Source organism: Chiroxiphia lanceolata, chromosome 9 (assembly GCF_009829145.1).
Source record: "Chiroxiphia lanceolata isolate bChiLan1 chromosome 9, bChiLan1.pri, whole genome shotgun sequence".
NCBI lineage: Eukaryota > Metazoa > Chordata > Aves > Passeriformes > Pipridae > Chiroxiphia > Chiroxiphia lanceolata.
The window spans coordinates 13,603,994-13,624,482 of record NC_045645.1 but is presented as its reverse complement, the minus strand read 5'-3'; the positions used below and the strand labels follow the sequence as shown (position 1 = coordinate 13,624,482).

The 20,489-nt window shown below is 40.7% G+C and overlaps 1 protein-coding gene across 1 annotated transcript in view; it reads right to left on the bottom strand.

Moving 5' to 3' along the window:
* The window catches only part of LRRC7 (leucine rich repeat containing 7), a 115,861-nt gene that overhangs the window by 56,628 nt on the left and 38,744 nt on the right, over positions 1 to 20,489 (bottom strand). Inside the window, 1 exon segment of the mRNA XM_032696379.1 lies at positions 3,923 to 4,125. Coding sequence (XP_032552270.1) covers positions 3,923 to 4,125 — 203 coding nt within the window.

Genomic DNA, 20,489 nt, shown 5'->3' with positions numbered 1-20,489 from the left:
AGTGGCAATGGTCAAGAAGAGCCTTCTGTCCAAAAGAGCATAGTCATTGCAACCAATGTTTTGTAAGTATTTATATTATTACATCATATATAATAATTACATATTATTGATCTGTTTTACATGTTTCATATCAATTGAAAAAATTTTGTGTCTTGTGGTAAAAAATATTTAATTTCATTACATATTTTAATTATATTTTGACTGCATGCAGATTAATTATCTTCAAGGTATAAAAATGCTCTGACATTAATACAGTGATATGTTCTTTCTATTCCCCCTCAAAATTCAGGACTTGATTCTTACTTTTCATTCAAATTCTTATTTTATAAAAGCAGGTCCCCAGTCTTCACCAGAAAATTCAGTGGGTTCTGGAAAACAACTGCTCTTTGCAAGCATCTCACAAGGGTCTTTCCAGTATCAGTGCAGTTCTCATCAGATTTAGTCTTTCTCATAGACTTATCTGTGAGAATGAAGTCCATAAACTCACTCACAGCCTATCTGGGAATGCAAAATAATTTGATTTCCTAGATGGAAAACTCAGTGAAGAATCCAGGGAGGAGAAAACTAACATCAAAAGGGCTTGAAAATGGCCACTTGTTGCTTCACTTTTAAGTAAATTTTAGAACAATTTGAAATATTTCTGAGGTAACTTTCAATGATAATCCTTTAGAAAAATTCTGCTTTTCCTTCAAAATGACCAATTCACAGAAAACGGGAGGGAATCATGTGAATAATGAATACTCAGGATGAGAAGCACAATCTAAGAGGAACAGGAGAACCCATTCCATGCAGGCACTTTTCACCTCATCCACAGGAAATCTCTCTCTGGAGAACAAGGAATTCCTTTCCAAGAGCACCTGCTTTTCCTTTTGCAAGGAAGCACGTCATTTGGGATGAGTCTTGAAAGTACCATAAGTAAGAGGCTCTGGAGGTGGCCCTTGTTCTACACAAGAGCAGCTCCAGACCCTGGGGATGTTCAGCAGGAGGAACCTGTAAGATTTTGATACAAATACAAACCAGGCGAAGGTTTGGGCAGAAAATTTCATGAGTTAAACTCCACGAATGAAATGTTGTACGGAAAATTAAATGCCCAGTGCACATTCCCAGCCATTCCCTGGAGAATTCTTATTTTAGAAGCCGAGGAAGGTTTGGAACTCAGAGTTCTGACACTGTCTGAACACATCCAAGGCTTTGGAACTGCTGAAGGAAGAGGCCTAATAAAAAATATTCCCTCTGGAATGATTTGAATGATGTACTGTTGTATCAGAAAGAATATAAGGGTGGGGAACGTAGGCCCAAAATTGCCCACTTTTTTCCCCCACTGGATGTTCCAAAGGTGTTTTTTCTGAGTTTCTGGAGCTTCCTGGCCTTGCCATCCTGATTTGGTTGGAATCATCACTCTGGATGATTCCATATACGACTTAAATTCCTTTCAGAGTAAAACCCAAGAGGTGCTCATTGAGATTTAATTATAACAATGGACTTTTATTCTGAATGTCTCAAGTCAGAAAGGCTTTGGCTGCTCCAAAGGTTCCTGGGGAGAATTTTCATCCCACTCCTGTTTTTCTGGATGTTGATTTCCAGTCACTCCACCTTCATTAAGATCAATACTCTTTTTTATTAGTCATCCATTCATTTGACTCACCCAAATAAGGGACATTTGTGCAGCAGCAGCTCATGATGATGAATTCAAAGGCAAAGAAAATAAAGACTTGGCAAGATTTAGGGGAAAATAGGGTAAGAATTATATAACACTCCTGCAAATCCTTCAAAGAAAAAAGAAATATAAAAACTACAAACTAAAACCTAATTTCTAATGAAGTAACAGAAAAATCATAATTATGATACATCAAACGTAAGGTAAAACTGAAAATAAAAGCAGGTAGAATGAGTTGAATGCATCAGCTTAACGCAAAATAATCTATTGAGTTCTAGAGTACCAGTGAAAGCAATTAGGGTAGATCAGGACTTAACCAAGTTTTTTGCAGTGCTTCTATAATTTTTATAATTTTTAAAATTTTATCATTATATTTTTAAACATGATCAAGTTCAAGATTACAAGGAATTTCAAAAAAATATTGTAATATCAGAGGCACAAAACATCTGGCAAAGAATGGAAAATTAACAAAAACGTCCTGTGGAAGAAGTTATTTGAAATCCTATTTACAGAGGGGCTAAAGTTCTGCCTGTGGTAGAATGTAACATGTAATACAAAGTTAATGGTAAGTAATATAGTGCCATTTTTAGGAAAAAAAATGCCATTTTCTCCCTTAGAATATTAATTAAACAGTGGAAAAAAGGTTCAGAGCCATGGGGCAAAAATATCTGAAGCAGTAAATTTGATAAAGGAATTACTTGGGCTGTTTAATTCACAGTAATGATTAATAAAGGCTTAAGACAAAAATGATCACTAGCAAGAAAACAAATTAACTCTTATTAATCTTCTCTTACACACGGCCAAGAGTGTGATAAATGCTGTGTTTACAATAAATTAAAACTAAAAACTATCACCTTCCTAATTTTTGCCTCCTTCCCTTTGGTCCCCAGTTTTCCCATATGGAATCATGGCATTATTCTATGCCCTGCTCTATTTTTCTTCCATCAGCCACTGCAGCTCAGTCTGAAAACCACTTTGATACTTCCAACCCAAAATATATATACCAAATTATAAAGATCCAGCCCAAAAATACCCAAAATCCCTACCTAAATTAGACATTTCCAATATTCTTCTGTAGCACAATGAAACCATGACATAAAAGAGAGCTGGATCTCAGGGATCCATCAGCAGCAAATGGTCTCCACCAAGACCCATTTCATGTTTATGGGAACAGAAAAAACTCCTGGTTCTCTGTTTTCTTCTCTAGGAGGGATCAGGCAGCTCTTCACAGCCATTTTTCCCATGAACTAAAGCTCCTGGAGCTGCCCTGCCTTCCCATCTGTGCAGAACTGGGGATGGAGTCAATGACCTCAAGCAGTGACCCATCACATCCCAGTAAAGCAACTCCATGGAACAGGAAAAGCACATTTTTTACATTTGGAAATAGAATTTCTAGGAAGTCTCTGTGCAGCCTAACTGAGAAATGTGCTGTGAGATGATGGAGAGTGGATTACAGGGGACAGTGTTTAATTAAAGACTTGTGAGCATCTTTCATTATTGTGGAGAGAAATTCAATTAAGGGTTGGATTACATCCCTTCATGCTTCATTATGTAGCCAGCACCTGCCATTAATTGGTTTTTCCACCACCTTGCTCTCTTTTGTTTCCAGAATACTTAAGTTACAGTAACTTTTCATTCCTCCTAGTAAATATTAATCAGCAGAAGAACAGATTGAAAGATTCCGTAAGAGGAATTTTACTCAGGAAGGATAACTTAGGTGATCTCATTGCAGTTGTGAAACTCCTACTCAGCACTGGCACTTCCCAACAAAATCACAGAATATTCTGAGTTGGAAGGGTCCCACTGATATCCCAGAAGGATAAAGGGCTCATTCTGACAGAGACCTTGCTTTGAAAAGCAGGGATAAAGAGGATTCAAATGTAGTGGCTCCCGATCAAGCTACCAAATGCCACAGGAATTACTTGTGCAGAACCATTTCTTTTGGACAGTTGTTCATTTCCCAGTTTAAGGCTCCACTGTCCGTGTTCCTCTGCTGGGAAGGAGTCATCGGTGCTCCTGCTCCGCCCCATCCAGCATGGAGTATAAGGATGAGGGTTAGGCTGCTTGGGCTGTTCGAGAAGGCAGGAGAAACTGTACAAAGTTGCCCTTGAACCCCCAGAGCCACCAACCCCTCTTCCCCTTCCAAGGAAGTTGTAACTGCAATGAGGTCTCCCCTCAGTCTCCTCTTCTCCAGACTAAAGGAGCCATCCCTGTCCAACACACATTTTAGGACTCAACGCTGTCTTCCAGCAGAACATGGATTACCTTGGGTAGCTCTTCAATCTGGTTGGCATCAAGGTAAAGCTCCTCCAAGGTCCTCTCAAAATTAAAAACCTCCTTTGGCACCTGCTGCAGGCCACAGTGAGAGTAATCCAACACGGACACGATCTCTTCCTCCCCTCGGAAACACCGGCATGGCACCAGGCGGCCGATGATCTTCCTTTTGGTTGTCATCTCCAAGCAGCATACTGAAGAAAAAGGGGAGAAAACACAGGTTACTGAAACCAACAGCATTTTGGGGACTCTTATTTAGATTTATCAAGATTGCAGTCCATGAATACAGTTTTCCTGAGGGATCTCTGTAGTCTGCATTCTGCAGCTCTTGTTTTACCTTTCTCCAGATCATGGAGAAGTGTGATTTGCCAGTGGAACCACAAAACACAACCTCAACCCAGCAGCTTTTCCCTACACCAGGACAGAAGGAAACACTCCAAGCCCAGCCACAACCATTGCTTGGTTTAGCAGTGAAAATAACTGTGTGGAGGCACAAGTACCAGCACGTTCATCAAAGCACAGAGGGATGTGTCAGTCCCTGGATCATGAGTCACAGTGGTGAATCAGGCAGAGGTTCTGATCCTCCCTGAGAAATTAGTGTTAATATCTGGTTCCTCTGACACCAGCAGAGTTCCTCAGCTTCCCACAGCCACTGCTGAGGCATTTCCACTGAGTCCTCAACCAGAGGAATAAAGAACACCAATTTCCCTGCTTACAGAACCAGAACAAACACATCCCCAGAGCAGGTGTTTGGGTCACCTGCCATTCCTGCTCCTCTTGTACCACCTTGGGCTGCTGAAAACTCACAGAAAGGACTTTTTCTACAGTAAAATAGATGTCTAGGAAGTTTCCCCATTCCCAAACTTCTCCCATCCTTGATGCCAAGTGCTGCAGACAGTCCCTCGGTTCGTGTGAGCACCTCTAACTCCCCTGAGTGAGTTTACAAAACTGGGTCTTATTATTTGTCACTGGAACAAAACACTTTAACTTACCACTGCAGAATGGAGAGAGCAGTCAATAAGTAGATTTTATAATGTCAGGCAGTCCCTAAATCTGGAATAAATATTGACATCTTGAGAAGTTATTTTAACATTATAGATAAATCAGGCTCTCCTGGAACATGTTATCACAAAGGCAAGAAGGGCTAAACATTCAACTCCCATTTTCTAAACCACTTACAAGGCTTTGAGTTACATTTAGGGAAAAAATGCACTAAATTAGTCCGAGTAGAGCAAAATAAGGCTCGCCATTCCCTCAACACCAATCTGTCCCTACTGATACCTGCACTGCACCTTTAGCTCCAGAAATCTTCCCAAATCATTCAGTTGAGTGCACAAGACCAAAACAGATGAAAACTGACAGCGCACTGGTCCTACAACACGTAATTTCTAACGAGAGCCACCTCTGGAGCTGCCCAACCTCTTGGGATTCACATCCAGGAAGCAACGTAATTCAAACCCTGACAAAGTAAAAATAAATGCCCTTGGAATAGCAAATTATTTGTAGCTTTTCAAGCCATTGGAGGATAATGAACAACTGAACAGTGACATGGACTTCAAAAACTCCTTGGCAAACCCTTCTTCCCACAGGAATTACAAAGCACTTTGCTGGGCTTTATTCTCCTCTGCTGTGACACAGGCATCAAACACACCATTTTAATAAAACCCTACAACAAAACCAGGATAAAAGACCAGCCAGAAAGTTTACAAATAGCCAAGTGATAGAACCACACTAAAAATAGCAATTACAGCAGTCAAACCAATTTTTAAAGGTTTTTTCTTTTGCTTATGCAAACAAAAGCATTTCCATTATTGCAGTTCATAAAAATAACTGTAATTTCTTCTTCAACAGAAAGTTGTTTTAAAAGCTAGAGGGAAAAAAGCGGATAAACAGAAGTGAGTTAACTATTCTGCCTTCCTCAAATGCTTTGGTAAGGCCTGACTGTCATGACAAAATAGGTTTGTGGATTAATTGGATTATCTATTGGAAATGTCCTCTTCAGGAGACACAAACTAACCCAATCCCAGATGTGAGTTGGAGAGATGAACAAACTGGATTTAAGAAGAGATTAATACTTGAATAGCAAAGGAACTTGAACCTGAATTGTGGTGCGTTGCTAAGATCCTGTGAGAAATGAGTGTGAGGTGACTCCCCTGCAGAAACTGCTCCCGAGGGACTATTTGCTGCAGGAACGGCTACAGGAAAGGCTGAACTTTAATATATTTTGATAAGAAGTGGATTTGCACATGTCTGTAACCTGCTCCATTATTTACCCTTGGTAAATAAAAAGAAAACACACAGAAATGCTGAAAAATCTATTAAAAAATCCCCTGGGAATTCTGTTCTTTGCACCACAATGGAATTGAAGGGCCTGTGCTTGAAAGGAGTAACACTGCATGCCCTGTGGACTTGTGGTAATTAAACCTTTTATTAATTTCAGCATTATTAATTCTTACCCTGGACTAATTCCAGCTTTAGTAATTACACTTTTATTACCTACATTTTGTTCTATCCTAATTTTCAGGGCCTCTCTTTCCTGAGGAAAGAGGATCAGCCCAAGAGAGTCAGCAAAGAGCCACCCCCCAACTGCAGGAGCTGAGTCACATCAATGCTCCATCAGATTCCTTAATTCCTGCAAGGCTTCCCACCTCCTCATGGAAACACCAGTGCTCAGTGCTTTTCCCCATTTAAACCAGTGAAAGAACTGTAATTCTCCCTGGTGGGGATTAGAGGTCATTGCTCAACACGTCACACACGACGCACTGAGATTATTCACTCCAAGAGAGCTCAAAAATCATATTATTTCTTGAATGAGATAAAGAAACTATGAAAGAAGCACAAATATAACCTGCTACTTATCAGCTTCAAGCAAGCATCTCATTATCAGCATCTGCAGTTTGTTCTCTTCTAAAGAAAATCCCTAATCTAAGCAAAACAGGAGTTTTATGTAAATTAATTACAACAAAATATCCCTTCTGAATTAATGGACCTTTTGTGAGGCAAAAACACTAATCCCTGTTTATAAGGAAGCACAAGAGAAGACATTCCTTCCCTGCTGGAAAGACAGAGGCAGAGAAAACTGTTGCATGTTCACAAAACTGATTTAAAGATGGGATGAAACAGCTTGACAAACTCCAAACCTCCAGGATCTTGGAAGAATAGAAAAGCAGTAGGCTTTTTTCAGAATACAAGATAGAAGAATTTCTTTTTCCATCTCAGAAGTTTTTTCCTCTGCAATGGGTCTACATATGATGAAATGTACCCAGAGGGCAGGTCAGATGGGATATTGGGAAGGAATTCTTCCTGTGAGGGTGGTGAGGCCCTGGCACAGGTTGCCCAGAGAAGTTGTGGCTGCCCCATCCCTGGAAGTGTCCAAGGCCAGGTTGGATGGGGCTTGGAGCAACCTGGTCTAGTGAAAGCTGTCCCTGCTCATGGCAGGGGGTGGGACTGGATGGGCTTTAAGGTCCCTCCCAACCCAAACCAGCTTGGAATTCTGTGACATTCTTCTAAAGAGTCAGTAGGTATCTGAAAAAAAGAGGTAGTTAAAATGCTACTGCAAAAAAAACCCAGAATTTGCCTATATATAATTGGTAGGATAAATCAATTTTTAATTTTCTGTTTTTCAGGAGAGATTAATTATGGATTTAATTTTTCTACTAAAGTTTTCCATGTAACGCTTCATTTAAGTGTTCTCATCTCAGGTAGGTCTTGGCTCCCGGTTGCACTGAATAACCTGAATGAAAATTCAAAGAGGGCAAAACCCAACAGCTATCGGGGGACCAGCCTGTGCTATGTGACAGGGTATCAAACATAAAATCCCTCACGCTCTTGAAATTCCCTTCAGAAGACTCCAAGAAATCACTGTTTCAGTGATCTGGTAGTGCTAGAAGGTTACTCAGAAATCCTGAGAAATTAAAGAATTGAGAATTACTGAGAAAATAAAGAACTTGGAAGTGAGAACGGGAGCACTGCAAGGCTGAACTGAGCAATAATGGCAACATTTGCCAGAGGGTTCAGAAAATATTAATTATATTCAAAGCAGCAAAGAAGTCGCTTCAGTGACTCCTTTGTGCTGCTTCACAGATAAGTGATGATTTTTCTGTTCTTTCTTTCTCTTATTATCAGCACAGTCAACACAATCAATATGCAAGTATGTTGGCTCAGCAAGTTACACGTTCCAGCTTGGAAATCACAAACATATCAATCACTGAACTGATACCACTTTCCATCATCTCATTATGGTTCTCCCAGAGGTGTTTTACCACTCAAGAAAAGGTGGAAGTACAGAGCAGCTTCTTTAGAGCCAGAGCATCCCCAAAACCCCGTCCCACCCAGAGTCTCCAAATTGGAGACCCTCAGCTGATTCCAGCCAAGGCCACTCATCCCTGACAACTCCCAGTGGATCCGGCACTCCCAGAGCTCAGAGCCAGACTGGACAGGGACACAGCACCAGTTACTGACACGAGAGGAGGCTGAAACCCAAACTCCTGAGCTCTTTCTTTTCCTGGTATCACAGAACCAGGGAATGGTTTGGGTTAGAAGAGACCTTAAAGCTTATCCACTTCCATCCCCAGCCATGGGCAGGGACACCTTTTACTAGACCAAGGTTGCTCCAAGCCCTATCCAACCTGGCCTTGGACACTTTCAGGGATGGGGTAGCCACAGCTTCTTTGTGTCAGGGCCTCCCCACCCTCACAGCCAAGAATTCCTTCCCAATATCCCATCTAACCCTGCCTTCTGGCAATGGGAAGCCATTCCCCCTTGTCCTGTCCCTGCAGGTCCTTGTCCCAAGTCCCTCTCCAGCTCTCTTGGAGCCCCTTTAGGCACTGGAAGGGGCTCTAATGTCTTCCTGGAGCCTTTTCTTTTCCAGGTGAACACCCCCAGCTCTCCCAGCCTGGCTCCGGAGCAGAGGGAGCCCTCGTAGCATCTCCATGGTCCCTTTGGACATGCTCCAGCAGCTCCATGTCTTTCCCGTGCTGCAGACCCCAGAGCTGGAGGCAGCACTGCAGGTGGGGTGTCACCTGAGCTCGTAGAGAGGCAGAAAGCAGGACTGCAATCTCTGCTGCATCAATGCACCTTCCCACCCAGTTATCTTCCTGGGAAAAAAAGAAAATCTTGAAGGAAGAGGGCTGCTGCTATTCAAACAAAGAATAAGCAGATTACATGTCATCAGAACTCCTTTTTGATTGGGAAAGTGGTGAGAAAATGTAAACTAGCAGCGAGGACTGATGTAAGAGTTATATAAGCACAGCTCTCCTGTCACAAGGACAGTGTTATGGCTACAGACAAAAGTCTTGGCTAGAATAAAGAATATAAAGTAGAGGTGCTAAAGTTACACAACTGACTGAGTAAAGAAACAAGTTAGTACAAACTCAGAGTTTCATACAAAACAGCCCTAAGATGGTGCCTACAAAGGTGCAGATCATAGAAGGGTGAGCAGTACGTTTAAAAACTAAAAGCTGGATGAAGAGGTAGAAGAGATGGAGAAAGATTCCATCTGCTCAGATCCACAGAGAGAACATTCCTCCGTTTTTTAAAATCTCTAAATTATTAATAGGGTTGTGTTGCTAATTGAAATGTGGGGCTGGAAATTAAGATGACTCTGAGAGCTTTGAAGTTCCCTCATTATTTCAGTGACCCAGACTGGAAATGGACACTATGTAAATCATCTAAGCAGCACACATAATTAATTAAAAGGGAAGAAAGGAAACAGAAGTGGATGTCTGGCCAGTGCCAGGAGAGTACCAGTGAGGAAAAGACTTTGGGCTGAAGGAAATGTAAGGGTTGTTTCATGTTTCTTTCTTTAATTCCAACTTTGCTCCATTTCATAGGTGTAGTCCCTGTTATCAACTCTCTTTTGCAAAGAAAATATAACACAAATTCTGGCCTTTTGGAACAAACTGGAAAACTCACAGTGCCTTCCTTAGGGCAGACGAGATTCTGTGATTCTCCACTGGAAATCACTATATATTTTATTTAATTTATACTTTTCCATACCCTGCTTAGAAGAAAGGATATTCACCCAAAACTCCCCCCTGGAGCCAGATGAGGGAATCAGGCAGGTCACTGTCATGTTCCAAAATCAGGAATTTAGATATTCCACATGTATAAGTCATTTGTAATAGTTTTCATTACCCTTCCTGAAAAGATTAAGAAACTATGGTTCTGAAGTCACAATAAGAGAATCATTAGGAAGCTTCCAAAGGGGAATTCGGTTTATCAAAAAGAGGGGTGTGAAATATTCTCTGAATTGTTTTCTTGCACAGATAACCAGCATATCTCACCCAGAAATGCCATTTAATGCAGGATAATTGAATTCCCTTCATTATATTCCCATTACAATAGTCTGCATTCAGGTTCATCTTCAGATTTTGCTAATCCTAAAATAAAATAACCAAGCATGAATAATAAGATTCAGCTTTACCTTTTGTCTCCCAAGAATATTAATTCTGGAAAGTTTCACTCTTTTTGCTATAAGTACCTTGAGATTTGGGACTTTTACAAAAAGTAAAATTCAAGACAGAAATATTTCTATAAAGTATCAGTTCTTACCAGAATTACCAAACCTTACACCCCTCTTTGTGATATAACACCAAATCTTTATCTTCTCTGATAAGATATTCATTAATTCCAAGCTTTACTATTGGCCTTGCCTTGAAATTTCTAGACAGAAATTTTCTGACTAAATGACTTTTAGACAATCTTAATCATAGATGATGATCATACGAAGAACAAAGACATTTTAATGACAGCAAAAATAGTTGCTAGGGTTGGTTTTATTATTAAAAACCTGTATCCTGTTCTCCCTAAAGACAGTTTTTGCATAACCTCAAGGAAAACCCCGATTTTGTTCAGATTTTTAATAGAACCAGCAGAGTTTCAGTAATTTGTTGCATATTAGTGGCACATGTTGAAAATTAATAATGCTCTTAATTGCTAGAAATTACAACCAGTTTGACAGCTCACCCTGCAGACATTTAAGCAGAAGAGAATCCCAATAAATGTGAGAAATTTCTTTGGAAAGGTGCTGTCTGGAAAGCAGGGAATTTACATTTCAACTTGGATCTTTGATGTGTTTCAGCTTTGATTTGAAGTAATCCTTTAGTTTAAAAGATTAGCTGGTATGAAATGTAGACCGAAATACACTTTATTTCTTGTTTTATGGTGCAATGGCTGGAACTGCTCTGCAAAGGAACAGCAGAGAAAACATTTACCTGCTAAATGCATCAACTAAACAAATTGGTATTTAAATAGGAGCAATATAGCTTTTGTTAAGTCTGGTTTCTTCCTCAGAGAGGGCCAGGATCCTACAGAACACCCAATTATTTTTCAGCACTTTACATCCCAATCCATCTGCATTATTCCTGACATATTAATCAGCTTAGCAGGAGCTTATTGCAGGAAAACTGGGGTTATTGTGCTGAGCTGGCAGAACGAGAGTTCCAGGGATGATGATGTGCAGCTACAAACTGCTGCTGAAAAAGAAAGTTTTAATTAAAAGTGACAACTGTGACTCCCAATGAAAGTTGATCCTATGGCAGAACCCAGGCACAGATGTGGAATCATGGAATTGTTAAGGTTGGAAAAGATCTTTAAAATCATCAACTGTCAACCAGCACCACTATTAAACCATGTCCTCAAGAGCCACATCCACACGTTTTCTGAACAACTCCAGGTATGAAGACTCCATTCCTATGACAGGGCTGGACAGCCCTCTCTAGGAAGGAATTTTCCCAATATCCAACCTGAACCTCCTCTGGCGCAGCTTGAGGCCATTTTCTTCTCATCCTGTCCCTTGTTCCCTGGGAGCAGAGCCCAACCCCCTCCAGCTCCACCCTCCTGTCAGGGAGTGGCAGAGAGCCAGAAGGTCCCCCCTGAGCCTCCTTTTCTCCAGGCTGAGCCCCCCCAGCTCCTTCAGCCTCTCCTGGTGCTCCAGACCCTTCCCCAGCTCTGTTCCCTTCCCTGCACATGCTCCAGCTCCTCAGTATCTCATCATGAGGGACAAAGGACCTTTATCCTCCTCCCTGTTACTGCTGCCTCACTCAGGTGTGGATGGGACAGTCACTATATGACTGAAGTCCAAAATAGGAGGAGATCAAGTTCATTTTCAATGTGTCATAACACTTACTTGTTTAGTTATCTATATTTCCAAAACATCTGAAATCCACACAAGAAGCTGCCTAGAAAATGTGTGTTGCTTGCTCCCCCATGGAAACGTTCACATCCAATCACAAAACTTTTTCAAAAACCTTTTCCTCTCTGAAAAAATGGGGATTTTTTTAAATCATTAAAACATGCAGTTCTGATGCCATGCCAGGTTTTCTGCCAACCTTCTCCACCACTCCAACTCTGCCTGGAGTTTCTATCCCATAAGTCACCATTCCTGTGGATATTCCTGCTATTTCCCATCAGTCATCTACCTTCTTTAGTCTTTTCTGGTTTTCCAGATATTCACCAGCAATAACTTCTCATCTGCCCCGTCCTCTCCTTCCTTCCACCTCCTAACACTTCTTGATTCCACCCCTTCACACCCCAAGCACAGGTTTTCTGTCCAAACCCCTCTGCCCTTCAGCTCCCCAACACATCCATGTGTGGTTTTTAAGCTATGCACCACTACAATTGTTTCCAAAAGTCAGGCTGCCTCTCTTTACCATATAACCATTCCCACCTTCTATGAGTCCCTACATAAACATTCAAGTTTTCCCACCGAACTGCACAAATACGTAATTTAGTTCTTCCCATTGTTCATCACTACTAAAAATTTTGCCCCCTTTATTCCACATTCTACATTTTGACAAGAAAAATATAAAACCTTTTAGTGTCCATCAGTTCCTCTTTCTTCTGTTATTCTGTCCCCCTTCCTGGCTGTGGATACAAGACTTTTCCAGGGCTCCCCCTTTGTTTCACTGTCCCCATTAATGCTGTGCTGGAAGATGCTTCCATATGTATCCATTAATCAGATTATGGGAATGTAAAAGCCTATTCTATGTCTGGAGAGCAAAATGTCAGAACAAGTGAAATCTCAAAGGCTTAATTCCCAAAAGTAGCCATGAAAATTGGTTGCTGAATATGAGAACACAATTCTATATTAAAGCAGACATTGATCTCTATAAATACCTCATTGCCCCTGAATACATGAGTATTTCAATGTATATCATGGAATTATGGAATTATTCCATGATTCCATGATTCTGATTGCCTACACAGCCATCAGAGATCACAAGAATATTATAATGTAGTACTGGCAAGTGATTTCTTAAAATTTGATATCTTTTCCCTAAGGAAATCTGTGGGCGGTACATTCTCACTTTCTCTCAGAAGCCCAGTTTTTAACACTTAAATGCATTCCCTGTTTGTGGTTTAAACATGTTTTGCCGGTGCTGGTTCCCCCAATCATCTCAAGATGAATTCAGAGCAGTCTCTCTGTCTGAAATTAAATCATCTCCTTCCTTGGGGAACGGGGGTGGAGGGTGCAAACACCAAGCTCCCAACCTCAGCAGCACCAGTGCCACCAGCCCAGCCCACAGTGCCATCAGTGTCAGCCCTTGTATGAGAAACCAGCAGATTTAAGGGCACCTTCAGGACAGCTCCTCTCTCTTCCAAGGAAATGACTGTGCCAGGAAGCCTTGGCTTTCTAAATCCAGAAAACAAAAAAAGCCGTACCAGAGGTCTGTCCTCAAAGAACAACAAACAAGCCCTGCACAGGGCCAGGAGCTGGACTGCGGTGATCCTTGTGGGTCCCTTCCAACTCATTATATTCTCTGATTCCAGGACTGGTTGACACAAACTCCGCTCCCATCTAATAAATTAAAAATAAATAAATAAATATTCGCCAGTTTGTGGATGTAAACTCCTTATCAAGGTCCAGGTTATCAGCTTAGGTCAGTCACTCTCAAAATGCTGCAGACAATGTCACTCTGTGTTTTAGCGACTGGAACACCTAAAAACTCAGGTTTACTGTGCAGTAGGTATAAGAACAAGTATGTTTAGGGGCATCATGGAAAATAAAGATTTCTGCTTCTCCATCCTCCTCCAAAGCCTCTGACATCAATCCTGGCACTGACACGAGCTGGAAGGGGCTCACGTTTGATCAACAGTGTTGGAAACCAAACCAAGAGAGGAGGCTTGACGGTTGGGGTGAAAGTACAAGCTGTTAGTAAATATTCTCTGTAGATTAATTTTCTGACTCACAGAATCGCAGAATTACTGAGGTTGGAAAAGCCCTCCCAGCCCATCGAGTCCAATCCCCACCGTGTCACCCAGCCCAGAGCACCGAGTGCCACGTCCAGTTGTTCCTCGGGCACCTCCAGGGATGGGGACTCCACCACCTCCCTGGGCAGCCCCTTCCAATGTTTGACCACCCTTTCCAGGAAGGAATTCATCAGCAGAGGGCTCTAGAACTCCGTTCTCTTAAGTATCCTGTTCTCTCCCATGATTAATCTGTCCCAGTTTTTTTTAGTCAATTAACATGCTGTTCTTATGGTACAAATGTTCTCTAAAAACCCTCTCACAGCTGAGCTGTCAAACACTGAAATTCGGTACATTGGAATGGCAGGTTTTTAACAAAGTCCCAGAGTTTGTAAAGTATAATCAGAACTTTAATGCCCAATTATGCAATCTTAGCAATGACTTTCTGAAGAGAATTTTATCACTTTCATTGTAAACGGGGCTCATCAACCAGAACTGCACCAAATTGTTCCTCTCTGGAAATACAAGGGCTGCATTCTTAAAGGAAGGGTTCAGCAGATATTTGGGAATTACAGGTGTGAATACAATAGGTCTGGAAGATTCAAACACTTTGCCACATTCTTTTCATTCAGCAACAAGTATTTGCTTTGGGTTTTTTTTAGTATTTCTCTTGTTTATCCTAAACATTCACTCTTATAAAACATAAGGACTTGCCTTGTCTCAGCTCTTTTAGTTTAGCAGACACTCCAAGGGCTAAAACATCTCCAGAGCAAGCACATGGAATGCTAAATGTCCAGTGTCACAGCCTGGAGCAAGATTAAAAAACCATGGACAAAGAACTAGACAAAATTTGAGCATCAACCCACCTGCAGAATTAAGTCCTACCTGGATATGGGCAGGAGGAGCCCTCTGGCTCTGATTTTTTTGGCAGCAACTTATAAATAGACACAAAATTTCCATTGTACAATCTGTTCTGGTGACCAGAAATGTGAAAAGGAGCTCATATCTGGCCCACACAGAGTTATGAGCCAAGGGAAGGGACATATGGAATTTCCAGTCCTGGACTGAATTAGCACAATGATGGTATTTTAATGGACAGACTTTCTGTACCAGGTATCAAATATTTGAACATATCAAATTATTTAGACAATGCCAAATCAAACCAGACTCACCATTGCAGGAGGTACTACCCTAACACCAAATAAAACTGAGAAAGCATGCCCAGATCCGCCTGAATTACAGCTAGGCCACAATATTCATACCAATGCTTGGAAAGATGTTCTAATGTACTCCAAATCCCAATTTAAAATGCTCAGGTTAATTGCCAATATTATAATTCCATCTGTTTCAGAGTACAACACTCAAGCAGGTGCATTTTAAAAAGATTTAACTCATTTTTCTGAACTGCATCAATCCAGTATTTCATACACCTTTTTCCACAACCAAACTGAATAATCCCTGTTTGTCAGTGTAAGCAAAAGAATCAAGGGTTTTCCTCAAGCTTTTACCATTTTATCTAGACAGTTTATGATTTCATCAGTTTACTTCCATTCTAATTATTCCAGCACCATTTCTACTGATAACGCTGAAAACCACTTGTTGATAAATGTCCCCACATGGTCCCCAATATTCCAGTGCTCTTTGGCATTTGACAACTTTCTCTGACTCACCAAAACACTTTTAAGCTCATTTATATTGAAATATTTATAACAGATTTGTAATTTAACAGTTGAAAGGTCCTTTGTCACTTTTCAGCCTATATGGATTCTCTTTGTGAGACCCAGAGAAGGCAATTAAAGGGTTCCTGTAGGGATGTGGATGTTCCCCTCAAAAAACAATTTAAAAAAACCACATAAAAATACACCGAATGGTGCACATTAAAGTTTTTAGTTTGGGTGACTATCAAACAACACTGCATTTATTAATTTACCACAGCTCTTATAACTTCAAGATGCATCTGCCAATATCTAATTACACACATCCTTTCTTTGACATTCATGATGGCAAAATAAAAATTCAGCTCCTCCATGGCCTAAAAAAGATAAACTCCAGATAAAACCAGGACTGAACTGAAAGGAAAGAAAGGAATTTACATAAAAAAATATAATAATTTCATGCCATCTACTGCCTGAGAAATAGGAATCAATGAGAGAAGTTGTGGATGCACCAGTTCTGGAAGTGTTCAAGGCCAGGTTGGAGCAACCAGGTCTGTGGAAGGTGTCCCTGCCCATGGCAGGGGATAGGATGAGATGGGCTTTCAGGTCCCTTCCAACCCAGAACACTCTCAGATTCTGGGACTGATCTGACAGGATTTCAATTCCCAGAATTTCCAGCTGGTTTTGACAGCTTTCCACAGCATTGTCAGGCAAAAGAGGCACTTGCAGAAAACTCTGCGGGAGATGTTGCAAAAGCCAGGAAAAAGTCCCAAGAAGCTCTTCCCAGTTTCTCAGCCTCAGCTTTTTGGTGAGATTCACTGGTTTAAAGGCATCTAAATACAAACTGAAAAAAAGCAAATAAAAAAAGAATAGCATTGTGCTCAGCCTGTCAGCTGCCTGTTGAATAAAAATATAGGGCTAAAAAATGAGGACAGCCAAGAGAAGAAGAGCAGGACAACTGGCCACCATGGGAATGGAGGGAAAATAAAACGAATTTGGAGTGGAATATGAAAGAATCCAGAAACATGTGAAAAATCAGCAGTTTTCAACATGATCACAGAGACATGTAAGAGTAGATAGAGGTAAGACAGGGATGGAATAAAAGCTGGACAGAAGCTTAGGGGAAAGCATTTAGTCAATACCCAAGTGAGAAGAAACTGTAAATGCAGCAGAGGGAGACAGTGACAGTTCCACGATGAACCAGTGCCCTCTGATATCACAGGGACCGCCTCAGCCCTTTTTAAAGAGGTGATTATATACATTTAATATATTTAATATTCTAAAAGACACCCTAACTCTGGTTGTTTAAGTCTTTCTGTTCCATTTCTGGGAACATAATAATGTAGACAGGACATTATTAAGTAAGCATATATAATGTAAATATATGAGCATAATAATGTAGAGATTTTTCACCTTTTAGAAAAAGTGGACATCTTTCAGGAAAAGCTTGACCCTTTTTATAAAAGCTTGCCCCAGCTTCCCTGGGTCAGGTGCCATCTGGATCAGGATGCCCCGGGTGCAGGACTCCGAGTGCCACTGAACCGCACGAGGAGCTGAACATGAACATCTGAATCTCAGCCCCAACAAGGGAAAAACATTTGGAACAGCTTGGAGTGAATCCCATTTCTCCCGCCCACCCAGGAAAACAGATGGTATCAGAGAGATGAACAACATCCTAATGCTACTGTTCTGAGGGGATAAAAGCAGAGGCAGAGGAGAAGAGGATGGGGAGGAACTTTTCTGGTGAGTTATGACGCTCTACGATGACTTCGACCATGTCACCTCCTCCCGAACCCTCCCAACCCCATCTCCAGGCAGATGGTTTCCTGCTCCTGGCTGCTCCTCCTGGAATGTTCTTGCAGGACTTCATTTTTTTTTGGAGTTTCAGGATACTATTAATAACTGGCCTAAATTAATTCAGAGGCTAATTATACCTCCTTACTCCTCTGCCAACATTGATAGGTATGAACTGGAGGGAACAGAGACAAGTCCAACAGAACATGGAAACTAAGAAGCAGCATCAAAAACTGTTACAAAGTCATCAAAACCAGGTTCATCCTTGTAGAATCTTTCCTGACCTTATCTGGCTACCTTAAGGTACAAGCAAAACAAATGTTCTAAAACACTGATATTTTAATTACAATTTTTGTTTCTTTCACCCTAATTAAAAGGGAAATACAGCAATAAAGTGATGCATGAAATGGCTTCTCCATCAGCAAAATGTGATCACATGAAGCATTGCTGGATCCCCCCAAGCCAGACAGTGTAGTCAAGGGTCAGAAAAGGCACAAAGTGATTTAACTGCTCGACTCCGTACGAGGGGTTGTGGAGTGGCCAGACCTCACCCCTTCTCAGCAGTGCACAGGAAAGGGCCAAGGAAACAGGAAAATCAGTAGCACAGGGAATTCTGACTAAATAGAAGGAAAAAAGTCTCCACAGTGACTCAACCACTAGAACAGAACTAGAGAGTCTGAGGAAGCTTCACCTGGAGATACTCAGGGGGACCAGCAGCTGAGGGAACATCAAAGCTGGTTTTGAGCAAGAGCTTGGCCACAATCCCCCTACTTCCCAACTTCCATAAGGTCCTAGGATTTTGTTAATTCACAGGTTTTCTCTTAGAAGTTCAGTTCATACACTGAAATTCCATCTAAGACTGGAAAAGCTCATGTTAAGCTCTCCTTTCCATCAGGTGTCACTTGTATCACAGCATAGGAAAAGTGTTCTTGGAGTAAAAACATACTCCATCTTTTCCAAAAGGTGTAAAAAATATCTACATTATTGTGCTCAGCAGAAATGGAAGAGAAAGACATTAGCAACCAGGTTATGGTGTCTTTTAGAACATTAAATATATATTTATTTGTATATATTAAATACATATATATAAAAACAGTATTTTAACAAGCTTGTTCCCTACTCACTGTCAGAAACCTGACAACTTTTCCCTTCAGATCTTGAATGTTCAGTTGGTTTAAACTCTATTTGTAGATAGATATTTACAACACATTCTGTAGTTACGCTCTTTACTCTTCAAATTAAAGTTTGAAACAAAGAAAGAAAAAACATAAATCACAACTGTGCGCCCATCTTACATTTATTTCCTCCCTAGTTGTGAAATTTAGTCCTATTGTTATGAAATTTAATTCTATTGGTTACAAAATTGGACCCACTCTGTGGCTCATGCTCTCGAGATTCATCCTGCTCATCTGACAGTTAAATTTTTTAAAGAAAACACTTTGAGGTTCAAACTGTTGGTTACAGACACCTGCCAAAATCAGGCTGGAACTGCTTTTACTTTAAAACTTTTGAAATTTGAGAAAACTTATGAAAACTGGAAATATTTGGTAAGAATGATGATGATACCATACAGTCAAAAAAATTTCATTAAGTATTTATAAGTGACTTCGAATCTTCAATATATTCAATGATGTTTCATTTCACAAAATGCCTTAAGCAAATATCATTTATCCTAAATATAATAATGCCTTCAATTGTACTTCCAGCGCTGTTCTCAGCAAAACCTTCTCTCCATCATATTTTGATGAAAGTTATTAAATAAAAGTCAAATAAAATTCAAAACGAGACAGAATGTTTTACTTCAATTCTTTTTGTTCAACATAATCTCCAGCATGTCTCTCCCGGTTCAAGCCTCTCAAATCAGACACCACACATGTATTGGTCCTTCTTCAGGTTGAAATTCTCTACTGGGATGAAACCACAATGAAACTCAACATGACCTTCCCTTTATCATCTCTCTGCCCAAATCCAGCTCTGAATGTTCTGTATAACCCAGAAATGATGCCAGTGAAGGTCCTCAGGCTCACACTGGCATTAAGGAAAAAGCAAATATAAGGATGTTAATTCTAATATTCTGAAAACTTTTGCCATATTCTACAAAACAGACATTTCTGCTTGTAAAATCAGGCTTATTCCTTTACTTAGAATAAAAAAATAATTTAAAATAGGGGTTTTTCCCATATTTGTTTGCTGCAGAAGAGCAATCTAATAAAAATAACAGGTGAAACCTCACAGCTGTGCCAGCAGTTCCTGATAAACATGGAGACAAGTTGTTTTCTTCCCTAACTCTATATTTTGATATTTAAAACTTCAGGAACCAGACAAGTATTCCAGCAAGGCTTCCCTGTTAGGACTGTCCTGTACTCTTGGTAACTCTCAGAGGTCTCCATCAAATCCCATTCCCAAAGTTCTGTAATCCCATTTCATAGCCCAGACATGGAGAGGCAAAACTGGTAGGAACAAGATATCCCAGGAACACACTGGGACATGTTTCCACTGGCAAAAATGTTCAGCAGCTCCAACTCTGACACCTTCCTGGCTTTAAACAAACACTTTAAAGGTCTGAAAAAACCTGCCTAATTATTAAACTGCACAAGTTGGCTGCTCACTGGGAATACAGTAGATAGGAAGGGACTTGGGAAAAAACAACCATTTTACAAACCATGGGCAGAAATTACTCTGTGGAAAGAGCTGGTCTGGAAGGATGGAAATATTTAAGTGAAAAGTGAGGAATGGACCCTGGAAAACAAAATCCCACACCAGTTCCTTGCCCACAGTATTTTAAGCAGTGTTTGTCCCCACTTATTCACCAGGCTGAAGGAAACCTTGTGCCCAGGAGTGAAAGGAACCTGACAGCTCTCATTGAGCTATGGAATGGTTTGGGATGGAAGGACCTTAAAGGTCATCTTGTTCCCCCCACC